Consider the following 23,652-nt stretch of genomic DNA (forward strand, 5'->3'; position numbering starts at 1 on the left):
ATAGATGCAGGTTTGTCATTTACATTACTATCTAACCAAATGTGGGCAGAGATATAACCTGAAGCTCGTCTATCTGCTGAATCCACAGTGAACTTCATTTCAGCTGCACTTCACAGAGCGTCACAGCTATGTTGAAACTCAGTGGATTTTGGCTTATTGTTCAGCTGTCTTTGGCAGCAGGAATGAACTCTGGTAAGATCATTATATGTTTTTTTTTAATGTAAACATATCAGGATGTCTTTTTTTGAAATAGCACTTCTTTCATCGTAGAATTGTTAAAGACGGAATATATATCAGTAACATGATATCTTAAAGTCTACAGCACCATTGTTAGTGGTCTTTACAGTGATAATGTATTTCTGTACATATGTAAAACAAAGCTACTTAATTTTGATCTGCAATAATAAATAAAAATGCATCGGTGGAAAAAAAATGTCCGAAATAACTTTAATTCAGCCACCAAATGAATCCTCAGTAAGAGGATAGTTTGAGCACGTTGGGAGAAGCATGTGTCAAACTCGGGCCAGGCTAGCTTGTTCCTGTTTTTTGGTCCTTTGTTTATTTAGTGGGTGACTGATGTTAGGACTCAGTATGCAGATGATCCAAGCCCGTCATCGGCATACTCTAAACTACCCTTTGCAGTGGGGATAGTGGGTGCTGACCAGTGAGTGTAGAAAACACTACAGTCAATTGGTGCTCACGTAGATCATACTCCAGAATGTTGTTGTGGCAGCCCCGGATCTGGTGGGGTGTGGGGAACTGGGGAGCTGGCCCTCTCCTTCCATGGGTAGTCCTTATTATACGTTTCTTAGGCTGGAGTGGGGAGGGAAATTTGTGCGGGTTTGTTGACTGTGCCTTGTGGCCTTGTGGCCATCTGCCCCCCACACTGTCATTATGGCTTATGACATATCACTGTGCACATAGGACCTTCCCTGATAGTACATTCAGACAGATTTATTGTTTGATTCTCTGTCATTGCAGACTGGAATGTTCAAAGGAATCAATCCACCTTCATTCCAGGACACTGGTAAGCCACCGCATGATGTAACAGACCGATACTTTTAACACTAGATTAAGCCTGGCAGGGAACAAGCACTGCATATCTGTAGGTTCAATGTTACATAGAAAAACAATGTCCCTTGACATTGACAGGGAATGCTCCTAATGAGACAACAGATCGTGTCCTGGGGCATCTCCTTCCAGATCTGGACCAGGGTATCACTGAGCTCCTGGACAGTCTGAACCTGGCAGTGATGGATGGACTTTCATATACAGTAATGTCCTGGAGGTGTTTTGTTGGATTTACGTCTGTGTAAGGGCAAGTCAGTCATATCAATTTCTTGATCCTTCAATGCTCTGATCAGAGGATGAAGGAATACTCGGGCACTGTTGTGCACCAGGAGGAACCAAGACCATCTGCACTAGTGTAAAGTCTGATGATGGGTCCATGGATTTCATCCCAATACCTAATGGTAGTCATGGTGTCTGCTTCCCCAGACCATCACTGACCCACCACCAAACCAGTCGTGCTGAATGATAATATAAGCACCAAAACATTCTTCGTGGCTTCACCAGGTGAACCTGCTGTCTGTGCTGTCCTGTGGAAACCAGTGGTTTCCAGTTGTAGACCTACCAATTCTGGTATTTTATGGCATATGCCAGTGAGGCTCCACAGTGTGGAGCACAGGGCCCAGTGTTGATGTCAATTCTTCAGGCCACCCAGACCACACAATCCGTTTCTGATTGTTTGGTCAGAGACATTCACACCAGTGGCCTGGTGGAGGTAGTTTGGTTGGGCTCTGGCAGTGCTTATCCCGTTTCTCCTTTAACAAATGAGCAGATACCCGTTCTGTTGATGTTTAAGGACTTCTCTGGCCCTGTTTAGCTCTCCTAGAGGAACCGCCTCTGTCCTGGAACCTCCTCCATGATTATGAGACTATGCTGGAAGACACAGCAAATCTTCTGGCTATCTGTGCAACCTCTCTAGGGCCAAGGTATTGCCTCATTCAACCGTTAGGAAAATGACCCTAGTAATATGCAAAACTATTGAAAAATTGGTCAGAAATGGTCTAGCTGTTTTGGGGGTTGTGTTGCCTCACTAGTGCACCTGGTGATAGTTTCACTAACACCAAAGCAAATGAAAGTGATCAACAACCCCCCTCTCCCAATTAACTGGCCAGATCAATATTCCAGACGTTTAACTGAGTTGATGATATACTCTGATTAAAAAGAGTTCCTTTAATATTTGAGCGGTGTATTTGAGCTTAAAATCATGAAGATAAATTTGTATTTCTAAGACCTAGAGAAGGATTCAGAGTATCACTAACATGGCTGTAGACTGACGTAAGCAATACTTAAAAGAGGTAATGTTAATAATTCAAATGCTTTTTAGGCGGGGGCAAAGGGCGTAGGTCCTGGCAGACTATTCCCCGCCTATTGAGATGACTGGGAAACAAAATGTGACCTCTCTGGTGGTGAATGAGCCTGAGCTAGTGCGTGAGGTTGGAGACATCGGCTAGATGACTCAGATGTGACTCACACCGATGCACGCCTTGGGTTCTGGAGCCAGTCTGGAGAGGAGCTGGACTTTGTTCTAGTCCAGTGTTGCTCTCAGTGAGAAGCAGCACATTGGGGGTGGGTATTTTTGTAACCCCTTGGCTTTCTGCCTGTATGTTGGAGTTTTTGCTGGTGGACGAGAGGGTTTTTTTCTTGTGCTTTTGGGCCAGGAAATGGGTCCTGACTGTCGTTTGCCCTCATGCGCTGAACGATAGCTCAGGGTACCCAGCCTGTCGCTGGGAGGGGCTCTTGAGGGAGCTCCATTGGGTGACTCCATTGTCCTACTGGGAGACGTCACCGGTCACATGGTCACGTGGTCACATGTTAGTGTTTTGAAATTGCATAATCAGATCTGTGACTGTATGTTCTGAACACTCTTAGGAAGAGAGGAGCTGAGCTGTCAATATATCACCTGATCACCACCTGGTGGTTAGCTGGATCAGTTGGTGGGGGAGAATGCTGGACAGACTTCATGAATCTAAATATGAGGGTGCACTGGGAAGGCCTGGTAGAGGCCTCTGCCCATAAGATCTTCAACTCCCACCTCTGGCAGAACTTTGACATCATTTCGAGGAAGGCTGAGGACACTGAGTCCATATTGACCATGTTCTGCACCTACATTGCTGAGGCTGCTGTATGATGCTTTGGCTTCAAGGTGGCTTGTTTCTGTTGTGGTGGTAATCCCCTAACTGGACAGTCAACATCTGAGGTGATCAAGCTGAAGAAGGAATTTTATTAGCCTTGGTTAGTGTATGAGACTTTGGAGGCAGATGATGGACACTGGCAGCCCAACTGGAATGCAACTTGGGCAGTGGTTAAAGCAAAAAGTTGAATGTGGAAGGAGTTGAGTGAGAGCATGGAAAAAGACCAGAATCGCTTTGACGCAGTCCCAAAGTCTTTTTCCAAGGTTCAATTGTAAGGCAACTCAGGAGGGGAAAGAGGTCCTAACACAGTGTATAGTGTGTAGGGAGCACTGCTGACTTCAGTTGAGGACATACTTACACAGTAGAAGGAATTCTTTGTGGACCTCCTTAATCCCACTGACATGCCTTCTGTAGAAGAAGCCAAGTTTGGGGAAGAAGGGGATGATTCACCCATTACTGGAGGCCATTAAGATAGGTAAACAAGGTGTGACAATGTGGTCGGTCTGCCATGCATCTTCTGCAGTGGTGCCAAAACCCAGGATCATGGCATAGCTTGACCACGACCGGGCGGGAGGGGAGGTGCGGGCCCAAATGGTGGCCGAGCTCGCAGTCACGCGGGGGGAGCAGGTGGTGGTGTTTTGCTGCACCCATTCCTGGCAGCTGAGCAAGCTCCACCACCTGCTCATTCACCAAAATAAAGGTGCTGAAATGAACGAACTGTGTCGTTGGGTCCGTCATGCGACATGCTCGTGGCCACTTGGAGGAAGCAAGCGGCGGTGTTTTGCTGCCAGTGGGAACAATTGCAGGACTGGACCAAGCATTGGATCCAGTTGATAGAGGATCTGGGGCAGCTCGGATGGGGTCCTGGCTGACACTTGACCGCATAGTTCGTCATAGGTCGACGTGGTTCGTGGTGTGGCTGCGGTGGAGGTTGTTGCATTGTTGTTGTGAATGTATGGCTGGCAGCTGAAAAGCTGCGGCCGAGTGTTAAAGAAACAACAACCAAAATAAAAGAAAGTGTGGAAAGATGTGACAATGTGGTCGGGTCACCATGCATCTTCTACAAGGGGTCTCACACTCCCCAGCCTCCCGAGCAAGGTCTATGTCAGCATACTGGAAAGGAACTCAGATCTCATCTCTGCTTTTTGGGGATAATGAGGCCATGGTTGTCAGCCGGAAAAGGGTGGAGTTCCCACTTCGGATCAGAGACATAGAGATAGAGTGCGAAATTTAGTCATTCAGAGAGACTGAGTAGAACCGCTACGCCTCTATATCGAAAGGACCCAGTTGAGGTGGTTCTGGCATCTGACTAGGATGCCCCCTGGAAACCCACTGGATGATGTGTACTGGGTATGTCCTACTGAGAGGAGGCACCAGGGTAGACCCAGGACACGCCAAAGAAATTATATTTCTTGGCTGGCCTGGGAACCCATCTGTGTTTTGTTGGATGAGTTGGAAGAGGTGGCTGACTGCTGGCCCTGCGATATGGCACCAGATCATGGACGGATGCATTTCCAATAACTCTAATAGTAAAAACAGTAATAATGCAGACAAATTGGAAAGCCCAAAATGGGACTTCAAATCAAAATTGGCATGTTGATTGTGATTTTCAGACATTTCACAATACCAACACAATGTCAGAGAATAACTAATTGCCAAAATCATGCAGTGTTTTCTTTAACTGGGTGTTGCCTACTTGTTTTTTCTTATGTGATAGATGAAATCATTCCAGTTTATTTAAATTAGTCAGAAAGTTATACATTCACATACAATAACAATTTGAGGCATAATTAATGTCTAACAAAACTCATGTAATCCTCAGGGAAAATGACACAAAATACAGCCATCAAACGATAGTAATCATGGAAGAGGAACCTGCAGTGATTGAGTCAGCCACTTACCTGTTCCAGAAGCATCCCAGTTCATCAAATCTGCTAATGTACCATAAGAGGGCACTGTACGTTCTGCAAGGAAGCAATTTGTTTTCGACTAGAAATCATGACATTGTACTGGTTGGCCATGGTAGTCAAAGCCCTACTGGAGCAGCCCAGTTAGCTGGTTATGACCCAAAGGAACTTGCCAGATTTGTTTTCATCTTAAAAACTAAAACAAACATTGGTCATCTTGGTACCATCAGGCTCATAAGCTGCAATATTGGAAATGACCAACACTTCATGTTGCAGTTCCTACAAAGTCTCCGGTCTTTTAGTGTGGAAACAAAGCTCAGCCTATACAACACACTCCTGTCAGTTAATTCTGATGGTGATATACTGACGACAACTAACGGTGTCTGGAGGTCCCATGAGCACTACAGCACAGTCAAAGCTGAACTAAACCAAAGAGGTGATCTGGTGATAAAAAAGGAACTTGGCTGTCCAGGACCAGTATTTCACAATTATAAAGGAAATATTTTGTATCTGCAGATACTGGACTGGCCAAGCCACCCGCAAATGTTTGTCCCAATGGAACTGCGCAAAAAGTATCACTTTATCGACTGCCTGGAGGGGCTGACTTGGAGCTTGTTTTTTGAGGAAAACGAAAGAAGGCGTGCTCCTGATTATACCACAGATGATTCAAGACACCTTAAAGCAATTTGGCTAGAAAAGCCAGCAGCAGGAGAAGACAACATTATCCTGAAGCATATCATAAGCATTCAACATCTGCTAGTGGAGATACGGTACAATGCCAGAGAAGAAATTCCATTGGACCTTTACTACGTTCTCAATGAATGCATTTACAAAGTAAACGGGAAAACTCTGAATGCAACTCTGGTGGGAAAATTCATGGATCCTGACAATCAAGTGGAAATTCAAAATTTTCTTCAGAGCTTTAAGGACCAGCAGGACGAGTCCTCCCTGGAGAAGCTGAGAGAGGGTCTCAAACCATCAAAATTCAATGACTTCTGTCGCCAAACCTTCCAGTTTCAGCAGTGTAATTACAACTGTGAGCGATGGGGCCATTATTTTATGGCAGCTGTGTTTTCAGCATCGGTGCGTAACTTCAGAACCTTCTCACTTTTCCTCATGACTGTCATTGGTTGTGAAGTAGGCCACTCACGAGGAAGTGACAGTCCCTTGTGCACAGCATTTGTGAGGGATGACCACCCCATGATAACCGATCAACCCTGGCCTGAACATTTGAAACGAGGATTCTATGGCTGTGCTGTTGACAACTTTGAAATGGCACCACAGAACATGCAGATTTGGTTAGATCAAGTTGTTGCAAAGGAAAATGCACTGTACATTAAATCAAAGCAGATTATGAGTGCTATTATCCATGATGAGCAAACAGAGCTAGATATCTTTGGGAGGGTTAAAGTCATGAATAAGTACGCATTTTCATCTTATCTTGAATTCTTCCGAGGTACGCCCGAGGGGAAAAAACTCAAAAGAGGATGTGCACCTTCTTTGCATGGGAATATGAATCCATAATGCTGATGTAACAGTTCATATTGTCCACTTCATTGTTTTCATTGTATAGTTACAATATTTTTCTGTGCTAAAAATACTGTACTCTGGATGAATTACAACATAAAACTAAAAAATGCTTCACAGTCATCTACCGCTTCACTTTTGTAGCTAGAAGAATAAAAGAAAAATCTTGATGCATTAAAATGAAAGATTTAAAACAGAACTCCAGAGGTTTTTGTGATGTCTTCTTATGTCAAAATATAAAATATCTGGAAAAGTCAACACTATTCTAAAATTAAACATTTAACTGCATCATATAAACCAGTTAAATTATGTTTCTTTAAAATCAACAAAGGAACGCTGTAACAACAGGTGATATTGGGAAACTCGTTACATGTTTATTTAAATGTTCATTAAATCACTTTTCTTTTGGCGTCAAAGGTCAGACTACAGAGAATTATAAAATATAAATACACAGAAATCAGAATCAGAGGCAAAGCATTCTAGAATGAGGGAATATTACAAAGGCACAATTTGAGATTTCAAATATAATTTTATTATTAGAAATAATACAAAACAACGTGTTTTGTTACTGAGAAACAATTTACTTGCGAGTCAACTTTCTACAAGCCAGGAAATAAATTCTACACTTCAGAGGTCTGAAAGTGATGAATATTTCCAATGACTTGATGTTAAATCTCTCTTAAAGTTGACCACATAATTGGAACGTCACCTGGCGTGACTATTATTAGGCAAGGGAAGGCGGAGCTTGTTTTTTGTTCCCTTTTCTAAAATAGTAAATCATGTTTTACCTTTTTTTTTGTATTTCATTGACCTAACCATTTAAAATGTTGACCTCTGACCTATTAAGAAATACATATCAAGTTGAAAATACCACACCAGCAGACCATTAATATAGTGATATGGACCAGTTTTAAAGCACCCAACACTTTTGCAAATCAAAAACATGACAAACTGGAGCGACATGAACGGGACAGAAGTTATTCACTCTGGTTTTGACGATAGCTAACAGCTTTCTTTTTCAAACAACCAACTTAGTTCCATGTATGTTTTTATTCAAAGCAGAGGTGTTTGTAAGATTTATAGTTTTAAAATTTGTAGAACACTTTTTGGACCAAACACCCAAAGAACTAAATATGATGAGCATCTTGAAGCAAAGAGAGAAGAACATTCAGACACCAGTGACACTGTGGTGTCTAATCACATAAGGTTTAGGCTATTGTAACATGTGCAGCATGATAAATGGAAAAAATAATAATAATACAAAGGAGGACAAATTGAGTATTTTATTCAAAATCAGTTTACATTTTACTTTGAACTTAAACAAAGTAATCTGAATTCAAAGGTAAACTAGTTAAAACTGTAATGTTTAGTCATCAATGCTTAGAATGGATTTTGAACCCTTGTATTATGTTTGACAATTCTTTATGAGCGTGATGTGTATGTGTTACTCTGCTGAGTTAAATTTCCAAATACGTGTTGGGCTGAGAAGCTGCTCTTTACAGGAGAATACAGCTGCATGACGAGCCCTTCTGACCGCTAAGGTGGCCAAACTGCGAGGTGGCTAGTGACTGGATTAAATTCCAGAAGTGCTTGAAAGAGATCCCCTCGCCATCACCTACACCCATCTTCCGCAGGATATCACCAAATCCCTGGTCGGTGCCGACGCCCTGTCAGAACACGACAAAACAACTCACGTTAAAGTGAAAATGTTAACACCTAAACCAGACTTACAAGAAAATATCATTCCAGTTAATTACAAACCGTTAGGTTACTGATCACAGTTCGGAATATCACCTAAGACAAATCTGATCAGACAAAAACAAACGCAAACAGGGAGCACTGAAATGACAGAATTTTACCCAGAATAAAACTAGTACAACTGAAGACACTCTGACAAGACTTGCTCAAGATACTGAGCACCAAAATGGTCCCAACGCATCCACCGGTGTATTTGTGCACTCAAGAGTGCATGCATTGTAAGAATGTGGCTATGTGAATGTGCCTTATAGTGTGAAGAGCTCTGAGTGGTAGATACGCCAGTTCATTTACCATGGGTTAATGTTTTTAATGTATTTAACTTTGTAAAGCTGGTGCTTTGAGGACATCCGACAGATGGTTGTGGATCGGCTGGGCCTCATGCCTGAAGACCACCATTGATGCTTCCTGAGGATCTGCCTTTTGTCTATGCCAGACGGCACTTGAACCCGGTACCGTTAATGGAGGTCCCATTTGAGCCATCTGACCATTTCACAGGAGTGCACTGGGATATTGTTTTGAGTTCTTGTGGATTATAAAACACGATAGTGCCACAGTAAAATGACTTGCTAAGTGACGAGGGCCCTTTAGAGTCACCCAGTGAGTGGGGGATGTTGATTTTGAAGTGATGCGGTCGGACCAGGAAGGAGCCACACAGGTATATCACCTCAAAGCATGGAGAGTGGCTGAAACCACTTCTCTGGTGATTCCCGCCTCCCTCCAGTGTGACGACCAACTCACACAGACCCAGACAATGAATGTTGCTGCACTGCAGCAGTAGTTTTCAGATGTGTTCTCCCTTGTCCGGTCACACCATGCTCATGGAGCACCACTTTGACGTGCCCTGATGTGATGGTGCATCACGGCTCTACAGGCTACCAGAACACAAAAGGCAAATAGTTCAGGCAGAACTGGCTGTGATGCTGAAGATGAGGGTGAAAGTCCCACAGTGCCTGGTGTAGCCCCATGATTCTTGCAGTGATGAAAGATGGGTCTATACGGCTCTGTTTGGACTACCGCAAGGTGAATGAGGTGTCACAGTTTGATGTTTCGAATGCTCCGGAGTGCTGACCCAGCAGGAAGGAGCTGAAACCCTACACTACTGTTGCTCGTACATAAAAACACTGTAAATAAACCCTAATCACAATGGAACGCTGCGTGAATCGGGTTGCATCTTCACATGTTTTTAGACAGACTCACTCTGTATGTTTAATTAAATGGATTCATCTTTTACTATATGCAATATTTGCCCACTTTATTAGGTACACATTGGTCACACAGGGTTGGATCCACCTTGTCCTCTCAGAGCTGCCGTAGTACTTTGTCTTGAGATGCGGTGACTGTGGAGTCCATTCAGTAGATGGATATAAAGGGGTTTACATGGTCAGCGATAATCTTCAAATAGGCGGTGGTATATAAACTATGGTCAACTGATGCTAAGGGACCACAAAGGGCCCTAAACCATTACATGCATTGAAAGCAGGATGGAGCAGCAGAACTCAAGACTCAAAAGGTCAGACAACATCTTCAAATGTTGTCCAATTTGTTGGGGTGGCTGCAGCTCAGGAGGCAGAGCAGATCATCTGCTGATCGGAAGCTTGGTGGTTTGATCTGCATGCCAAAGTATTCTTGGGCAAGATGTGCGTGACTGTTAAATAGAAAAGGACTTGGGCCTAGAAAAAGTGCTTGTGTGAATGAGGTAAGTTGTGCTTTGAGTAGGAAAGTGCTATATAAGAATCAGTCTATTTACCAATTTCGATGAGGCTGTGCAAATTGTGGCCTCATTTCCTGTTCTTAGCGGACAGGACTGGCATCTGGTGTGGTTTCGCAATTATAGATGCTCCACTGCATTCTTTTTTTAATCAAAGTTCCTGTTACCTTCTTATCAGATCGAAGCAATCTGGCCTGTAATTGAAGTCCTTTCTTCCTCATTCTAATACTTGGTTTGAACTTCAGCAGACACTCTTGACAACAGCCTAAATGCATTGTTACCACCACGTGTGATGGCTGGTTAGATTGCCTTAATGAGCAGATGAAAAGGTGTACCTAACAAAGTGGCTGGGGAGAATATATAGTGCTTTTCAAGTCTTACTGACACTCAGAGCTCTTTAGTTTAGTATTAATGATTAAATACTAGAAGTGTGCATGTTGGCATTTTGTCTGATAGCACAGCTGAACCGTAAGTTTGTACAAAATAACAAAACTGCCAAAAACTCTCACAGACTTATACAGAATTGTTACCATGAATAGAAATGATTTATATTATTGAGGAGATTAATGAAAAAACATTGAAAAACATGTTTCAGTCACAGTAAATTACAGCAATCTTCAAATGAATCTGTAGAGTTGATGATGCAGGAGAGACTGGTGTGCAGTTTTAATCTTAATGCCTGTCCGTTAACCTGACCATGTCAGAATTTACTTGTAAATCTAATCTAAGGTCTAACCAAGTAAGACTGCCTTAGAAACTTTTACAGATCAGCAGTTATGTTTGTATTCAGAGGTTAGGCTGAGACGCTGTTAGATTAATGGAAAGGAGTGCATGTCTTCAGAGGATTAACATTTTTTAGTGTGTGTTTGCCTGTGTGTGGATTAGGCTTGTATAACTCTGTTGTAAGCATGTTCCCCTTAGTCTTTGTGCAAGCTGAATATGGTTAGGTGTGCTGCCACACCCATTTGCTACAGATAACTGCGATCCCGGTCAGAGAGAAGCACAAGGAGGCTTACGGTGGACTTACCTTCATCAGATTGGGCATCTGGGAGGACAAAAGATTTTTGAATTCATCACTTTTCAGCGTCGGAGACTTGTCTGCTGAAGCGGAGTGGAACTGGCTGACCAGTGTATCAATGGCACTCTCCAGGTCAGAATACTGGGAAAAATTAAAGGCGAAAAGAAAAAAACAACAAAAGAGAAAGCCAGGTAATTTTAAAAGAAACCTGTTTTTCTTAAAAAGTTTATTATGTCATTTACCCTAAAACAGAACAAACAAAAAACACTTTCAGATCTTGCTTTATGCACCACATTTAAGTCCAATTTTACCTGTACATTAATTTAGCACTCTGTACCCTTCAACCGTTTTATCTCCCTCAGTCATGGCCAATTTAGAGTCACCAGTGAACCTAACTGGGAAGGACGCTGGAGGACCCAGAGGAAAGTTCCCACTCAGGGTTCAGACCAGGTGCCTTCTCGCTGTGAGGAAACCGCATTACCCACCGGCGCTGTCCAACATGCATTTTAGATCTTGTTGCGGCTGCATTTTGAGCAAACACCAACCTAGAAACGCGACACATCATTGCCCTATGAAGTCATTACAATGAGCCTGTTGAGAAACTCATCCAATTATTATTCGTTGGCCATCAGAACCAGTGCTCCTGCTGTTTCTCAATGCATGTGTGGCAGCAGCTTTGTCAGAACCACACCCTTTCTGACTAACGTACCACAAGCTGCAGCAAGCCTTCTTCACCGTTGTGAAAAAGTATTTCAAAGAAAGTAGCAATGGTCAGGAGATCTATTTATTTCACTGAATTTGTTGTTTTTATATTTCTTTGAAGTCTATTAGTGATTTATCTTAAATAGTTAACGTGGGTGCTCATTAACATATCGAATCCAGCTTGTTGTAAAGCTTGATGTAAACTCCACACAGTGGAGATTCAAAAATGAGGTGCGACAAAGTCTGGGTCAGTTTGTGGCTCTGTAATGCCCGTGTGTTCCTTGATCATGGGTTACAGAGCACTGGCTTTCCTTCAGGAAATTCCTTGCCTTGACTGTTTTGTCTCATTTACTAAACGGTTCAAGATGTAACCATGGAATAATGCGAGATACTCGCTGTTCCTGTGAGCAACAGGGATATGAGAAGGAGCATAGAGAAACAGGAAAATGAGGAAACGCTGCAGAGTCGTGGAGCACACGGACACACAGAGGTGGATCGCTGTCTGAGCTCGTGCAGATAAAACTGCTGTTTCAATAAGTCGAGAGCTACAAACGTGTGTGCAGACTGGTGCCAAATGAAAGGAGTGAGTAAGCCCTTCAGCCATCATGTGGAACAGAATTCTTCCTGGCAGCATTCACCATTTGGTGTCTGAGAGTGGCGAAGAGTCAAAACTCTTCAGCAAATATGAAACTGGTTTGATTTCTGTCACGTGCTGTGGCTGTACAGGCATTAAGCCCTTCCACTATACCCGAGGCTCACTGACACCCTGCAAGAGACAACACCCATCACGATAAATAACATTTCATCAGAGGATAAAGGTGATTACTCAACTTTGCACTCATTCACAGACACTCGTGTAAGTGGACCCGAACCGCGCTACAAAATGCGACCCACAGTATAACAGACACACGCTTTTACGGGTCAAGGTACTTTACCCGCAAGTTAACTGTTTGTTACAAATTAGCACAAAACTGTGATGAATTACACGCGTGTACTGTTACCACTTTGAATTCGTCGTGGAGGAGCGGCAGGACCCTGCGCTTAGCACTTCTTTTCGGGGAGGGGCCGCATACCTCTGGAAGTTTCTCCCCGAAAAAAAAGTTCGAGAATAATCCACTGCTGCTGTTTCAGTCACTTCTGAATGATAAGTATTTACACCTGCGTATCCAAACAGTCCCCCCGCTGATAATCTGACGCCTTGTGTGACACGTCGCTTCTCCGTGAAGCGCACAGAGGCCATTTTTTAAAAAAAAATTCCACATATTGATTTCGCACCAAACCACCTTTTCCCGGTTAAAGAGCCGACGGTGTAAACGTCTGCTGCCAAGAGGTCCAATTTTACATGTCGGCACTAAAAGAAGTTGTCTTTACCTACCTGAGGCATGTTGACTGCGGGAACTCGTCTTCCTGTGTTTCTCGCTGCTGGAGAGGTTCAGTGAAGCCCTGCATCTGTCACCAGCTGGCAGCATTCCGAGATCCTCCCTCCGCCACAAAGAAGAGCCAGGAAGGAGCTGTGCTCTTAGATAACGCCGACGCAATGCCATGAATTTACCACAGTTATACAAGACAGTCACACATGTACATCTCAGGCTGTGTTTTTCGTGAGTGTGTCATTACACAGCACAAAGGATGTGCCACACTTCGGACAGCAGTCAACAGCTTGTTCCACATCTGGAAACTTTTAGCAAAGCTGGAAACTGCTGTTCTCTGCAACAACTGCTTTACTCGGACTGTACACGGTACAGCTTATAGGAAAAGTCCCTAAAAGGATGTTCTCTGATTAAAAAGAAACAAAACTAAAAGAGTAAGGACAGAGACAGCAGGTATGAGCACATTCCTGTTATCCGGTTTGTGTGGTGGCGCAGAGGGGGTGGGGGATATTGGAATTTAAAAAACATTTTTTAAAGAACTGCATCCAAGCTGGGAAAGATAAGAGCAGGCTGCATTTGCCCCTCACCAATAAAGACCCGCTCCCCCGGTGTTCGTACGGTTAAGGGTTAATGCCACACCCAATCCCAGAAGCTGCAACGCAGTTTCAGCAGGATGCCGTCAATCATTCTCAGGATTGTAGCTCCTCCCACAGGTTCTACAGTAACAGCCACACGGCCTCCGCTCTTCAGAGCACTTTAAACTTTAATTCTTTGAAATACAAACATTCAGTGAAATTTACCAGCAAAAACGGGCACCAAGCTTTAGCTCTCGGGGCCTTGACAACTGTGCTAAGCTTCAGATGGGTTTTTATTAGTTACCCGGGCAAAAGACTTGTTTCTGAGTTAGTCTTTGATTAAGTATATTAGCATATTACTGGAGAACCGGCTACATCTCTGAAAGCCAGAGACAACCATCCATGTGTTCATTAACTTTCCCCCCACATCGTGACTGTGTGCAGGTGTAAAACCTTGGGCCATATTCAGTTTGGTGTCCTTACCACAGTGTGTAGGAATACATTTCCCAGCATGCCCCTGCACTATCAAAACCTTTCAGTAATGGTCCCTGTTTTAGGCAATGGAGTGAAAAAAATGAGTAAATATTTGTAGATCTAAAATTCAATTCACAGGTAAAATGCACACTGTTTAAAAAGGTTTACACGATCTCTATGATGTAAACATGAGCAGCTCTTGTTTTTTGTACGTTACCTCAATGTTGGGAATATTAGCATCCAGAATAATGTAGAGAAAGGATACTTTGAGTGGTCTCCTCCTACTTTCAGGACCCCGGGGGATATGTTACCTGATGTTGGCAGCTGGCAGGCTCCCTTGCACTGAAACATGTATATCTCTCACCCTGTGCAGTACTGGAGTACTTTGTGAAGCTTTTTCCAAAGTTCATGTTATTAGTTATATTATTATTATTCCACAGCCGTCCACGCTGTGCTGAGTCACCTAGAGCAGCAGCAGAGCTACGTCCGAATGCTCTTCGTGGACTTCAGCTCCGCCTTTAATACAATCACCCCGGACATCCTCATCACCAAACTGGTCACTCTTGGCCTCCCTCCTCTCACATGTGCCTGGATAAAGGACTTTCTCACAAACCGGCCCCAGACTGTAAGACTCGGCCCTCATCTCTCCTCCACTCGCACACTGAGCACCGGCTCCCCACAGAGCTGTGTGCTGAGCCCCCTCCTGTATTCTCTCTACACCCACGACTGCAGCTCAACCCACAACAACACTCACCATCAAGTTTGCTGATGACACCACAGTAGTTGGACTCATCTCAAAGGGAGATGAGGCAGAGTACAGAGAGGAAGTCCTGAAGCTGGCAGCCTGGTGTTCAGAAAACAACCTGGCACTGAACACTAAGAAAACCAAAGAGCTCATTGTCGACTTCAGGAGGCACTGACCTGGCCCCCCTTTACATCAACAGGGAGTGTGTGGAGAGGGTCCACAGCTTCCGGTTCCTTGGTGTCCTCATCTCTGCTGACATCTCCTGGACAGACAACATCTCAGTGGTTGTCAAGAAGGCCCAACAGCGGCTGCACTTCCTGAGGGTCCTCAGGAAGTAGAAGCTGAACTCCAACCTGCTGCTGACCTTCTACTGCTCGTCCATTGAGAGCCTGCTGACATACTGCATCACGGTATGGTACAGCAGCTGCACTAAGGCGGATAGAGCGAGGCTTCAGAGTGTGGTCAAGACAGCACAAAAGATCATCGGCTGCCCTCCCCCCTCCCTGATGGACATTTATTCCTCCTGCTGCCTCAGCAGAGCAGCAAACATCATCAAGGACAGCTCAGAAAACCCACAGACTCAAAAACAGTTTCTTCCCTAAAGCCATAACCACCCTGAACTCACACATGCACCGATAACACAGAAGGAAAAACTCCCTTGTAAGAGGAAGAAACCTCGGGCAGAACCAGGCTGTGGTGTGACTCATCGGGCACAAAGGGAGAGAGAAGAGATAGAGGGACATGAGACCAAACGCACAGTGGAAGAGAGCCAGCATTTAATACAGGTGTAATGTCAGGCGGGGCAGCCCTGAAGGAAGGAGATTCCCTTCTCTACCATACACTGGATGCTTGTATTCTTAAAAGAGCTCCGCTGTATGTTTAAGTCTTTTAAAGAAACGCCAGCAGTATGAACTATGAACTTTTAGCTCTAAATGTACAGTCACACCGATTAAAGTAGTTACCATCTCTGAAAAGTTTTAATGGTGAGTGGGAGCTGGGAAATGTACTGCTTGCACTTCCTGACCTTGTTTCCTGTCATTTGTGCAAAATATTTGCAAACCTTTGGACCTCAGCTAAGCAAAGCAAAAGAGTAGAGCTTAGAAGAGGAAGTAGAGACGAGAGCAGGGTGAGCATAATGCCAGGAACTTGGATTTAAGCTGTGTTTTCAATGCTTTGGCTGATAGCACAGATGGGTGAGCATTTTTAACCTGCTGCCAGATTGAAATGTGCAGTCACATTAAAATTATACAGATATATATTAGGGCTGCTCAATTAATCGAATTTTAATCACGATTACGATCTGGGCTTTCAACGATCATTAAAAATGACGGAGCCGATTATTAGCCCCTCCCTCATTTATCCGCGACACCTTAAAGGCCGGTCCGTGAAAATATTGTCGGGCATAAACCGTCCGTGGCGCAAAAAAGGTTGGAGACCGCTGATTAAGAGGACCCGAGGGAAGCTCGGAAAGCTAAGCAGAAGTTATTTGGAGAGTGACTGCCGTTGGTTGAAAAGAGAAGTAAAAAAAAAAAACTTCAGTGGTGTTGCACACTATGTTATATTATTTTTTTAAAGTCATTGTTAACCCTTTAAAGCCGGTCAGAGCTGCATGCTCCGTTTTGTGTAACTATTTTTAAATCCCTGTAGAACCTGAACCGTGTAAGCTAGCGCAATAATTTGTTTTGCATATGAAACCAGAGGAGTTGTACTTACATCTGATGCCATCAGCTTGTCCTCGGTCACGGTTTCCTTCCACATAAAGCTTTGCAAAAATTGCATAAAAAGCGCTTGCAGGAACAAAAACATAATATTCCAGAAACACGCTTTGCCGTTCCTATCAGCTGTTCGTAACACTTCCCACAGTGAAATGATGCACCTGCTGTTTTCTTTGCAAATTTGCATCATAGGATTGTTTTTTGTTTTTCCTGCAGTATATAAAAATTGCTGTATCTCCAAAATAAAACTATGAAGACACTCAAAATAAATTTCCTGTTGTTGTAAACTATTTTTTGCAACTTTATTGTATTTAAAGTTTTGAGGGATAAACCTCTTAAATTTCTCCAAGTAGAAATATATGTAAACAAAACAAAAGCGATTTTCAATTTTTTTTGTAGTTTATTGCACTTTTTTGCAATTAATGTAATTACTATGGACTTAATGCATACATATTATTAAAATATGGGCTATAACAGTTGTATTGATGTATAGCAACTTGAAATGCTCCCACAAATGGCACTACAGCATGTAAAAAAATTATATAAGCTCTGGTGGACTTGGTTCTATAGTAGGTCTTAAAGGGTTAAATAAATATCGTCAAATAATCGTGATCTCAATTTCAGTGAAAATAATCGTGATTATCATTTTTGCCATAATCGAGCAGCCCTAATATATATAATCCTTGTCAGTTTGTAAACTCGGTGCTCAGTTGAAGGTGGAAACCCTCCAGGTGCTCTTTAAGTTTCATCCTGACATCGTCCCGTATTTCCACTAACGCACCATTTGAATTCTGCTCGCTGTGTTGATCCGGTGACGACTCAACTCTGGACATGCCTCCGCTGCTCTCTGTTAAGTATTCCACACCTTTTAGATCCAGTTCTGACAAAAGAGTGTTTTTTTCTTCGCCGGCCACGTTCTCCATCGTGACAAAACGTTGCGGCTCGTCGTCAGTCGGGACAGTCAACAAGATCACCCGCCCGTCTGCGCTGTCCTGTAACCATAGCAGCTGGTGCTGCAGGTCGCGGTGGTGATCCTGACTCGTCACGTCAGACTCTCCGTGGCGTTTGTCAGAGAGCAGCAGCTTCTGCTGAGAGCCTAGATAATGCAAACTCTGCTCGTCAGTTTTAAGAAAGCACACTCCAGCTGAGACTATATGCTGAACACCTGGATTTTGCAACAAAACTTGGGAACTTGTTACACTGGTATCACTGGTTTCTACGTCTTTCCAGGTTGTTTCTTGCTGCCTATCTATCTGAACGTGATCCACATTTTCAGCTGTGTCACAGGAGCTTGTTGCAACATTTCTCTGGGTGTTCGGTGAGTCCTCGTGCTCCAAATGCCCACCACTCTGCCCCTGCCCTTTTCCACAGTACAAACAGTTTCCCTTGTCCGTCTCAGACCAGCTACTGGACTCTGGTAGAAAATTACATCCTGTCTCCATTTGATCAGCACATTTGTCCTCAATCAACTTCATATCTTTGGATTTAGCCTCATTCTCCTCTAGGTCAGGATCTCCTTTGTGCTGTCTTTCTTCTCCCCCCTCTATGCAGCTTCCCCTGTTTTTGCAACCATTCTGTGACAGAAGCAGAATGTGCTTTAGTCGCTTATCACGGAGCCCCAGCACGGTGCTCCGCAGACGGCTTTCCCTCCGCCTGGCTGCATGCAGTTGTCGTAGGGCTTTTTCCAAGCAGTCTACAACTTGGTCATAACGTCTCCTCCACAACAGGGGACAGAGCTGAGCGTAGCTGTGCTCCTTTGACAAGTAGAAGCCTGGAGGGGGGGGCAGACGTCTCATGTAACGTGACGGGGAAACGGGTCGAGACTCTGGAGGTGGAGGACCGAGTTCTTGCTGCGACAGCTGCTCCAACCCTGATGTTTCTTGAGAAAATCCAGGCATGTCTTGAGTAGTCTCCTCAGTGGAGCTCACTGACTTTTCAACTGTGGGTTCTTCTGCAGTGTGACGCTGGTTGATCTCCTGATGTGTGCCATCCTGTGCTCCTGAGTGGGAACTCTTCCTGCAGAAGAAACTGTGACAAATTAGTTTTTCCTGGACAATCAAATAGCCACTAACACTACAGCCGTCTAGCAGATTATGGATGACTGTATTCTTTTTTATTTCTATTCAAACTACAAATGCAGTAAAAGCATAAACTGAACACTGTGGACCTCAACATAACCGATACAGTGTGGAACCATCTTGACAGAGAATGAAACAAAAGTTATCTTTAAACACTAATGTTAATGTGTGTTTGCACATCTTTAAATGTTTGCAGCCTTTCCTGTTTTTCTAGAAACACATGAAGAAATGAGTGACGGCTCAAAACCTTCACAGCACTGCAGGCTGTGAAGGTTTAACATCTCACATCTGTCACCACTGAGTGCTTCAGATTCATTCACTATTTCACATCTATCTTTTCTTAAACATTTATTTTTTCCTATTTTCTATTCACTATATCATTTCTATTTTTATGATAAATTTTTCTCTGTTCATTTTAATCATCGTGGCAAACCTTTATGCAGCATCACAGTTGTCACAGGATGCTAACATGGTTGATTTCTTCCCTGTTTTTACCCTGACTGCTATGCTGACAGATGTCATGCTAACTGTAGGCCACACCCAGCTGGGCAGCTGGGTGTGGCCTCCTTCCACTGGGGTTCAAAACTTTAGGCACTCATTCATCAACACCTGCTCATTATGGTTTTTCAGTATGGATATATTTACCCTATTCAGGGATCACTTATAGTCATCTCAGATGATTACTTCAACCTTAATTAAAGTAAATCCCTCATCTCATCACCTCAAAGAGCTGGTCCTAGATCAGCCAGCTGGTCTCAGATCTTTTGCATGTAGAGCTGACCCCAGCACGTACTCGGTGCTCGAACCAAGAATCAGAGAGCTGCTGGAATTCTCATGTTTTCCTGATACTTGGTAACTAAAGTAACAATTTCTTAGTTTATTGTAACTTATCACGTACTAATTCTTATGCTAAATTACACCAAAAATCATTGCACTTTGACTTGCAGGCATACCTGATGCTCCCGTAACAGAATCAGAAGAATACAAGCGAACGTTAGAGTTGGCCTGTTCTTTCACAGAGCATCCTCACAGAGTGGGAACTGAAGCAAAGACTATGTTTAAATAACTATAAAATAATGAATCACTTCAGGAGCTCAGAATCTGCTCACAGATGATGACAAACTATCAGCCTGTGTGAGGTTTGATTACCTGACAGGGATGTTGTCTTCTTTCTGCTGCCTTCCTGCTCTTTTGTGTTTGGCTGCTGGAGGGAAATCAAATAAAGTAGGAACTGCATCTTCCTTTAGTCGTCTGATTCCACTGTGTGAAAGGGTCAAAAACAATACTTAGGCTGCTATCGCAACACTGCCATAACTGAAAACTACACCAGCAGTTAATAACAGAAAATTCTGGTTTTAGCTGAAGTGGTATCTGTAACCTGTGAAAGTCCAGCTGGTCGATACACACCTGCTTCCACTCAGCTCAAAACTCTCGGGTGGGAAGTGCTTTGAACAAAAATAGACAAAGTCCGTCTGAGGATCCCAGGAGTCTGCGCGGTGACAGTTACTGATCCAAAGGTTTCTCCGAGCCGCTCCTTTGGGTAACCTAGTCAGCCACAACATCAGTCTGTGTTACATTAAGCTTCCATTTCAGGTCAAGTTCAATAAAGATATATTATAATATTTCAAAGAACATAACGTCACAACATCATCAGTACATCTCCATTTGAATGTGAATAACACAAATTCACTGCGACCACGTGCCATGAACTTCCTGTTGAAAGCGTTGCTTTGACGATGGCGACCAGGTGTGTGACCACTCGCAGAGAGATACTGGTGCATCAAAACTCAACAGCAACGTGATGGAGCCTGTCTGCTGAAGGTCTGAATGGGGTCAAAGTGGCAGTCACAGCAGGTACAACAAGTACTGAAATACTGTGTAATTTTAAAAGTGTGTATATAATGTTTATTCTGTGTATTTATTATCTCACTCTTACTGCCTGTTGATGCCCTGTCCTTCTCTTCAAAGTCATGCTGCTCTGTTGGACGGTAACTGCCCCTTGGGGACTGTCCATGCTATTCGCACCTCTCTTTCTTCTTCATGCGTTACTTTTTCCTGAGTCATTTCTCATTATTACACATGACCTAATTTATGGACATCTATGGTTTGATTTCTTTGCATGTGTGGATTGGATGGGTTGTTACCAACATCTGGTGTGAATTTCACGTCAATAGCACCTTTACAAATAAATTTGGTTATGTTTTCCACACTTATTGTACCTGCTGTACATGCAATCTGTTTGTGATAACACATGGCCACTAACACATGACCCTACGCTGTGTCACTGCATCATTTCATGTTTCATGTTTGGCACTGATCACCACCTGCACTCATGTATATATCTTTCTACGTAGCACTCATAATTCTTATTCTCATGTATATATCTCATGTATATCTCATGCACATATCTTTCTTTCGACATAGCACTTTAATTCTTATTGTCTGCACTGAAGCACCGCAGCAATTTCCTAATGTTGTAAACCTCAACATCTGGCAATAAACCCATTCTGATTCTGATTCTGATTCTGATAACATGGGAATTAACTTTGTTGCTGCCTGTTGTGTTTGTTTTGTCTGTATACACACAGGTTCACATTAACTACTTAGATTTATATTTCAGTCAGAACCTCATAGATTAGACACATTCAGACAGGTTCCCTCCCACCAGGCAACCCGCGTACTCGCCTCGCGATTCAGCGTTTGAGGGTGTTGTACATGTGGCTCAACTACTTGCAACCTCTTTCCAAATGTGAAAAATTAAATCAACCGTTGATTTTTCTAGTTATAAGGAGGTTGGGTATTATTATGATTAACTTCTCTAACTTTCCACATATTGCTCAAATAAATTATTCTAATCGTGTTATAAAACCCACAAAGTACTACAGCTAAACTCATGTCTTCTGGTTCCAGTTTTACAGAGCTTAATATTAACTGTATTTTGACCTGAACGTCAGCCTTGTGTATTACTGAGTGAATATGAGAACAGGAGAAATATAGATGTGCAGATGATTTGTGAGCTTTTGAGTTCCTCTGTTTCATTCATGTGTCTAAATGTGTGAGAGAATGTGAATAAAAACAATAGCTGGTTACTACACTCTGACCCAAACATAATGTGTAAAGTGCTCACTTGTGAAAGGTGACGCCAGCATTTCGAGTCTCGTGGTTGTCCCTGGATTTGCAACCCCCTGCTGAACAATGTCTTGGCATCTGAAAGTAAAACAAAGAGTAGAAAAAGTAGAAAAATGGAGAGTTTATCATGGAAGGGGGTGTGGTTTAGCAGAAAACACATTTTACTGCTTCGAGATGGAGATTTTATTTTGCTATTTTAGTCTTATTGACCGTCAGTGTCAATTCCTTTCTCTGCCTACCAGCTTTAAAATGGTAGAAAACATTTACTCTGTATCGTATCAACTGACAGCAAGTGAAAAAAAAGAAAAAAGAAATTAAAGACGGATGTTTGAATTTTTGTGTTTTTATTTTTTCCTCCCCAGCTCCTTAGTGTCCAACAACATTAAGCATTCGTCTGACTAAAGTCCTGTTTTCCATTGAAAAGCTGCTTCAGGCTAACAAATAGATTAATACTCATTCTCCTGAATCGAAAGCTTGCAGTTTTTCATTTAAACGTTTCTCTAAATTTGAGTCAAATTTTTAAAAAGGGGGGGGGGGGGGGGCATCATCATATGGACACGCTACACCTAACACAGGCGGGGGGGTCATGCCTGTGTTGGCGTGTTGCCAACATTAGCATTAAGAATACGATCGATATCGAAAAGGATAGAAATGTTTTTGTTTCCATCCACCCCACAGTTGTTCCAAACTTCATGCACCGCCCCCTCCTCATTCGTCCAATCACGGAGTTGCTGATCGCGGTGTGTAGTATCGATACGTTTGCCGCTTATCTGTGACCATCTCGGATGTCTGAATCATACCTGATTAACCCAAGTCCCCATGTAGCTTCAAACAATCGAGTAAACGGGACTAGCTGGTCCTCGATCACCTGACGGTGCAGGTTCAGGTACACATGACCGAGCCGCCTGGAGGCGCGTCACACAGTACGTTACACTGGACATTTAACTTAACAGGGTTTTCTGCTGTTTCTGTAACGAGCAGGCGAAGGGCCTAAAACGCGAAGCCGCCATTACGGAAGGTCTTACTTTCGGTTGTAACGCATTTCAGTTCATGGAAGTGTATATTATTTAAATAATAACATTAATAATAACAAAAATATCAACCCCGGCTGTTGACCTCAGAATGATGGCTGAATTTTTTTCTTCTTTCTTCATCTTCCGCTTCCTTCTTCTTCCTCCTGCCCTGCTCTGCCACTTTTACCGCCGTATACCTGATAGTGGTCGCATTACTGCCACCTACTGGACTGGAGTGTAAGCAGGAACGCGTCCTTTCTGTGGTTCTGCCCCCCCAGAGTAAAATTTGAACTGCTGTCCTCATATAAAGCCACCTCTCTCTCTCATACTTATCAGAGATGAGGGAGACATAAACTCTGATACATAAATTCTTCATATAGTCACTCTGAATTATAATTTCCTCAATTTTTACACTGGGTGCTTTCCTATTACTCTTAGTGTTCATTTTAAATTTAAACAATATATTTATATTGTGTTGCAAATAATGAAATATCTTGTCATTCTTTACAATATAAAGAGCCATGAGGCGACTGCTATCATGATTTGGCGCTATATGAATAGAAAAGAATAGAACAGAATAATTATTACTACTATAAGTGCTACTGTAACGTCAGCTGTGATACGTATTTCAGTGAAGGTGGATGGTTGACAGCCTGCCAGCTGCCTCGCTGTCCACAGAGTCATCGCGTCACAGATTATTTCCTAACAAAAATAACTTCAGTTTCAAACAAAC

The 23,652-nt window shown here is 43.0% G+C and overlaps 4 protein-coding genes across 5 annotated transcripts in view; 2 read left to right on the top strand and 2 right to left on the bottom strand.

Moving 5' to 3' along the window:
* The first annotated feature begins 114 nt into the window (after nucleotides 1-114).
* On the top strand, nucleotides 115-6,748 carry LOC146549860 (uncharacterized). Its single transcript, XM_085262953.1, has 3 exons — nucleotides 115-192; nucleotides 982-1,027; nucleotides 5,023-6,748. The coding sequence occupies exons 1-3, from the start codon at nucleotides 129-131 to the stop codon at nucleotides 6,629-6,631; spliced, it is 1,719 nt and encodes a 572-aa protein (XP_085119079.1). The 5' UTR covers nucleotides 115-128; the 3' UTR covers nucleotides 6,632-6,748.
* A 238-nt stretch (nucleotides 6,749-6,986) lies between these two features.
* s100v2 (S100 calcium binding protein V2) lies at nucleotides 6,987-13,339 on the bottom strand. Its single transcript, XM_085263452.1, has 3 exons — nucleotides 13,196-13,339; nucleotides 11,128-11,259; nucleotides 6,987-8,301 (listed from the first exon to the last, which is right to left on the bottom strand). Exons 1-3 carry the CDS (start codon nucleotides 13,202-13,204, stop codon nucleotides 8,131-8,133), a joined length of 312 nt encoding a protein of 103 aa, XP_085119578.1. The 5' UTR covers nucleotides 13,205-13,339; the 3' UTR covers nucleotides 6,987-8,130.
* A 168-nt stretch (nucleotides 13,340-13,507) lies between these two features.
* On the bottom strand, nucleotides 13,508-23,099 carry thap7 (THAP domain containing 7). 2 transcript variants are annotated; one of them, XM_085263451.1, is made up of 6 exons: nucleotides 23,023-23,090; nucleotides 21,905-21,984; nucleotides 20,185-20,322; nucleotides 19,927-20,037; nucleotides 17,481-18,715; nucleotides 13,508-15,408 (listed from the first exon to the last, which is right to left on the bottom strand). In XM_085263451.1, the coding sequence occupies exons 2-6, from the start codon at nucleotides 21,982-21,984 to the stop codon at nucleotides 15,263-15,265; spliced, it is 1,710 nt and encodes a 569-aa protein (XP_085119577.1). In that variant the 5' UTR covers nucleotides 23,023-23,090; the 3' UTR covers nucleotides 13,508-15,262. The 2 variants fall into 2 exon arrangements, with proteins under 2 accessions (XP_085119577.1, XP_085119576.1); XM_085263450.1 differs by lacking the exon at nucleotides 13,508-15,408 and having other exon boundaries at nucleotides 15,467-18,715; nucleotides 23,010-23,099.
* The window catches only part of arhgef2a (Rho guanine nucleotide exchange factor (GEF) 2a), a 37,738-nt gene continuing 36,754 nt past the window's right edge, over nucleotides 22,669-23,652 (top strand). The window contains exon 1 of the mRNA XM_085263449.1: nucleotides 22,669-22,829. The gene's annotated coding sequence lies outside the window, so the exon portion shown is untranslated. The remainder of the gene's footprint in view (nucleotides 22,830-23,652) is intronic.

The sequence above is a fragment of the Mchenga conophoros genome, linkage group LG22 (genome assembly GCF_057382185.1).
Source record: "Mchenga conophoros isolate Kocher_MC1m ecotype Shallow Benthic linkage group LG22, M_conophoros_male_GT1.1, whole genome shotgun sequence".
NCBI classification, from domain to species: Eukaryota; Metazoa; Chordata; class Actinopteri; order Cichliformes; family Cichlidae; genus Mchenga; species Mchenga conophoros.

Excerpts from the sequence above, each read along its gene's own strand:
- s100v2 (XM_085263452.1), bottom strand. Across the intron at positions 8,302-11,127 it reads AGATGCCCAATCTGATGAAG|GGCGTCGGCACCGACCAGGG; the intron begins GTAAGTCCACCG and ends GTGTTCTGACAG.
- thap7 (XM_085263451.1), bottom strand. The coding sequence starts at position 21,984 with ATGCCAAGACATTGTTCAGCAGGGGGTTGCAAATCCAGGGACAACCAC. Across the intron at positions 18,716-19,926 it reads GAAGACAACATCCCTGTCAG|GAAGAGTTCCCACTCAGGAG; the intron begins GTAATCAAACCT and ends TTTCTTCTGCAG. Across the intron at positions 15,409-17,480 it reads CAGCGAGCAGAATTCAAATG|CTGCTGTACCATACCGTGAT; the intron begins GTGCGTTAGTGG and ends GCCTTAGTGCAG.
- LOC146549860 (XM_085262953.1), top strand. The coding sequence starts at position 129 with ATGTTGAAACTCAGTGGATTTTGGCTTATTGTTCAGCTGTCTTTGGCA. Across the intron at positions 193-981 it reads GGCAGCAGGAATGAACTCTG|ACTGGAATGTTCAAAGGAAT; the intron begins GTAAGATCATTA and ends CTGTCATTGCAG. Across the intron at positions 1,028-5,022 it reads ACCTTCATTCCAGGACACTG|GGAAAATGACACAAAATACA; the intron begins GTAAGCCACCGC and ends TGTAATCCTCAG.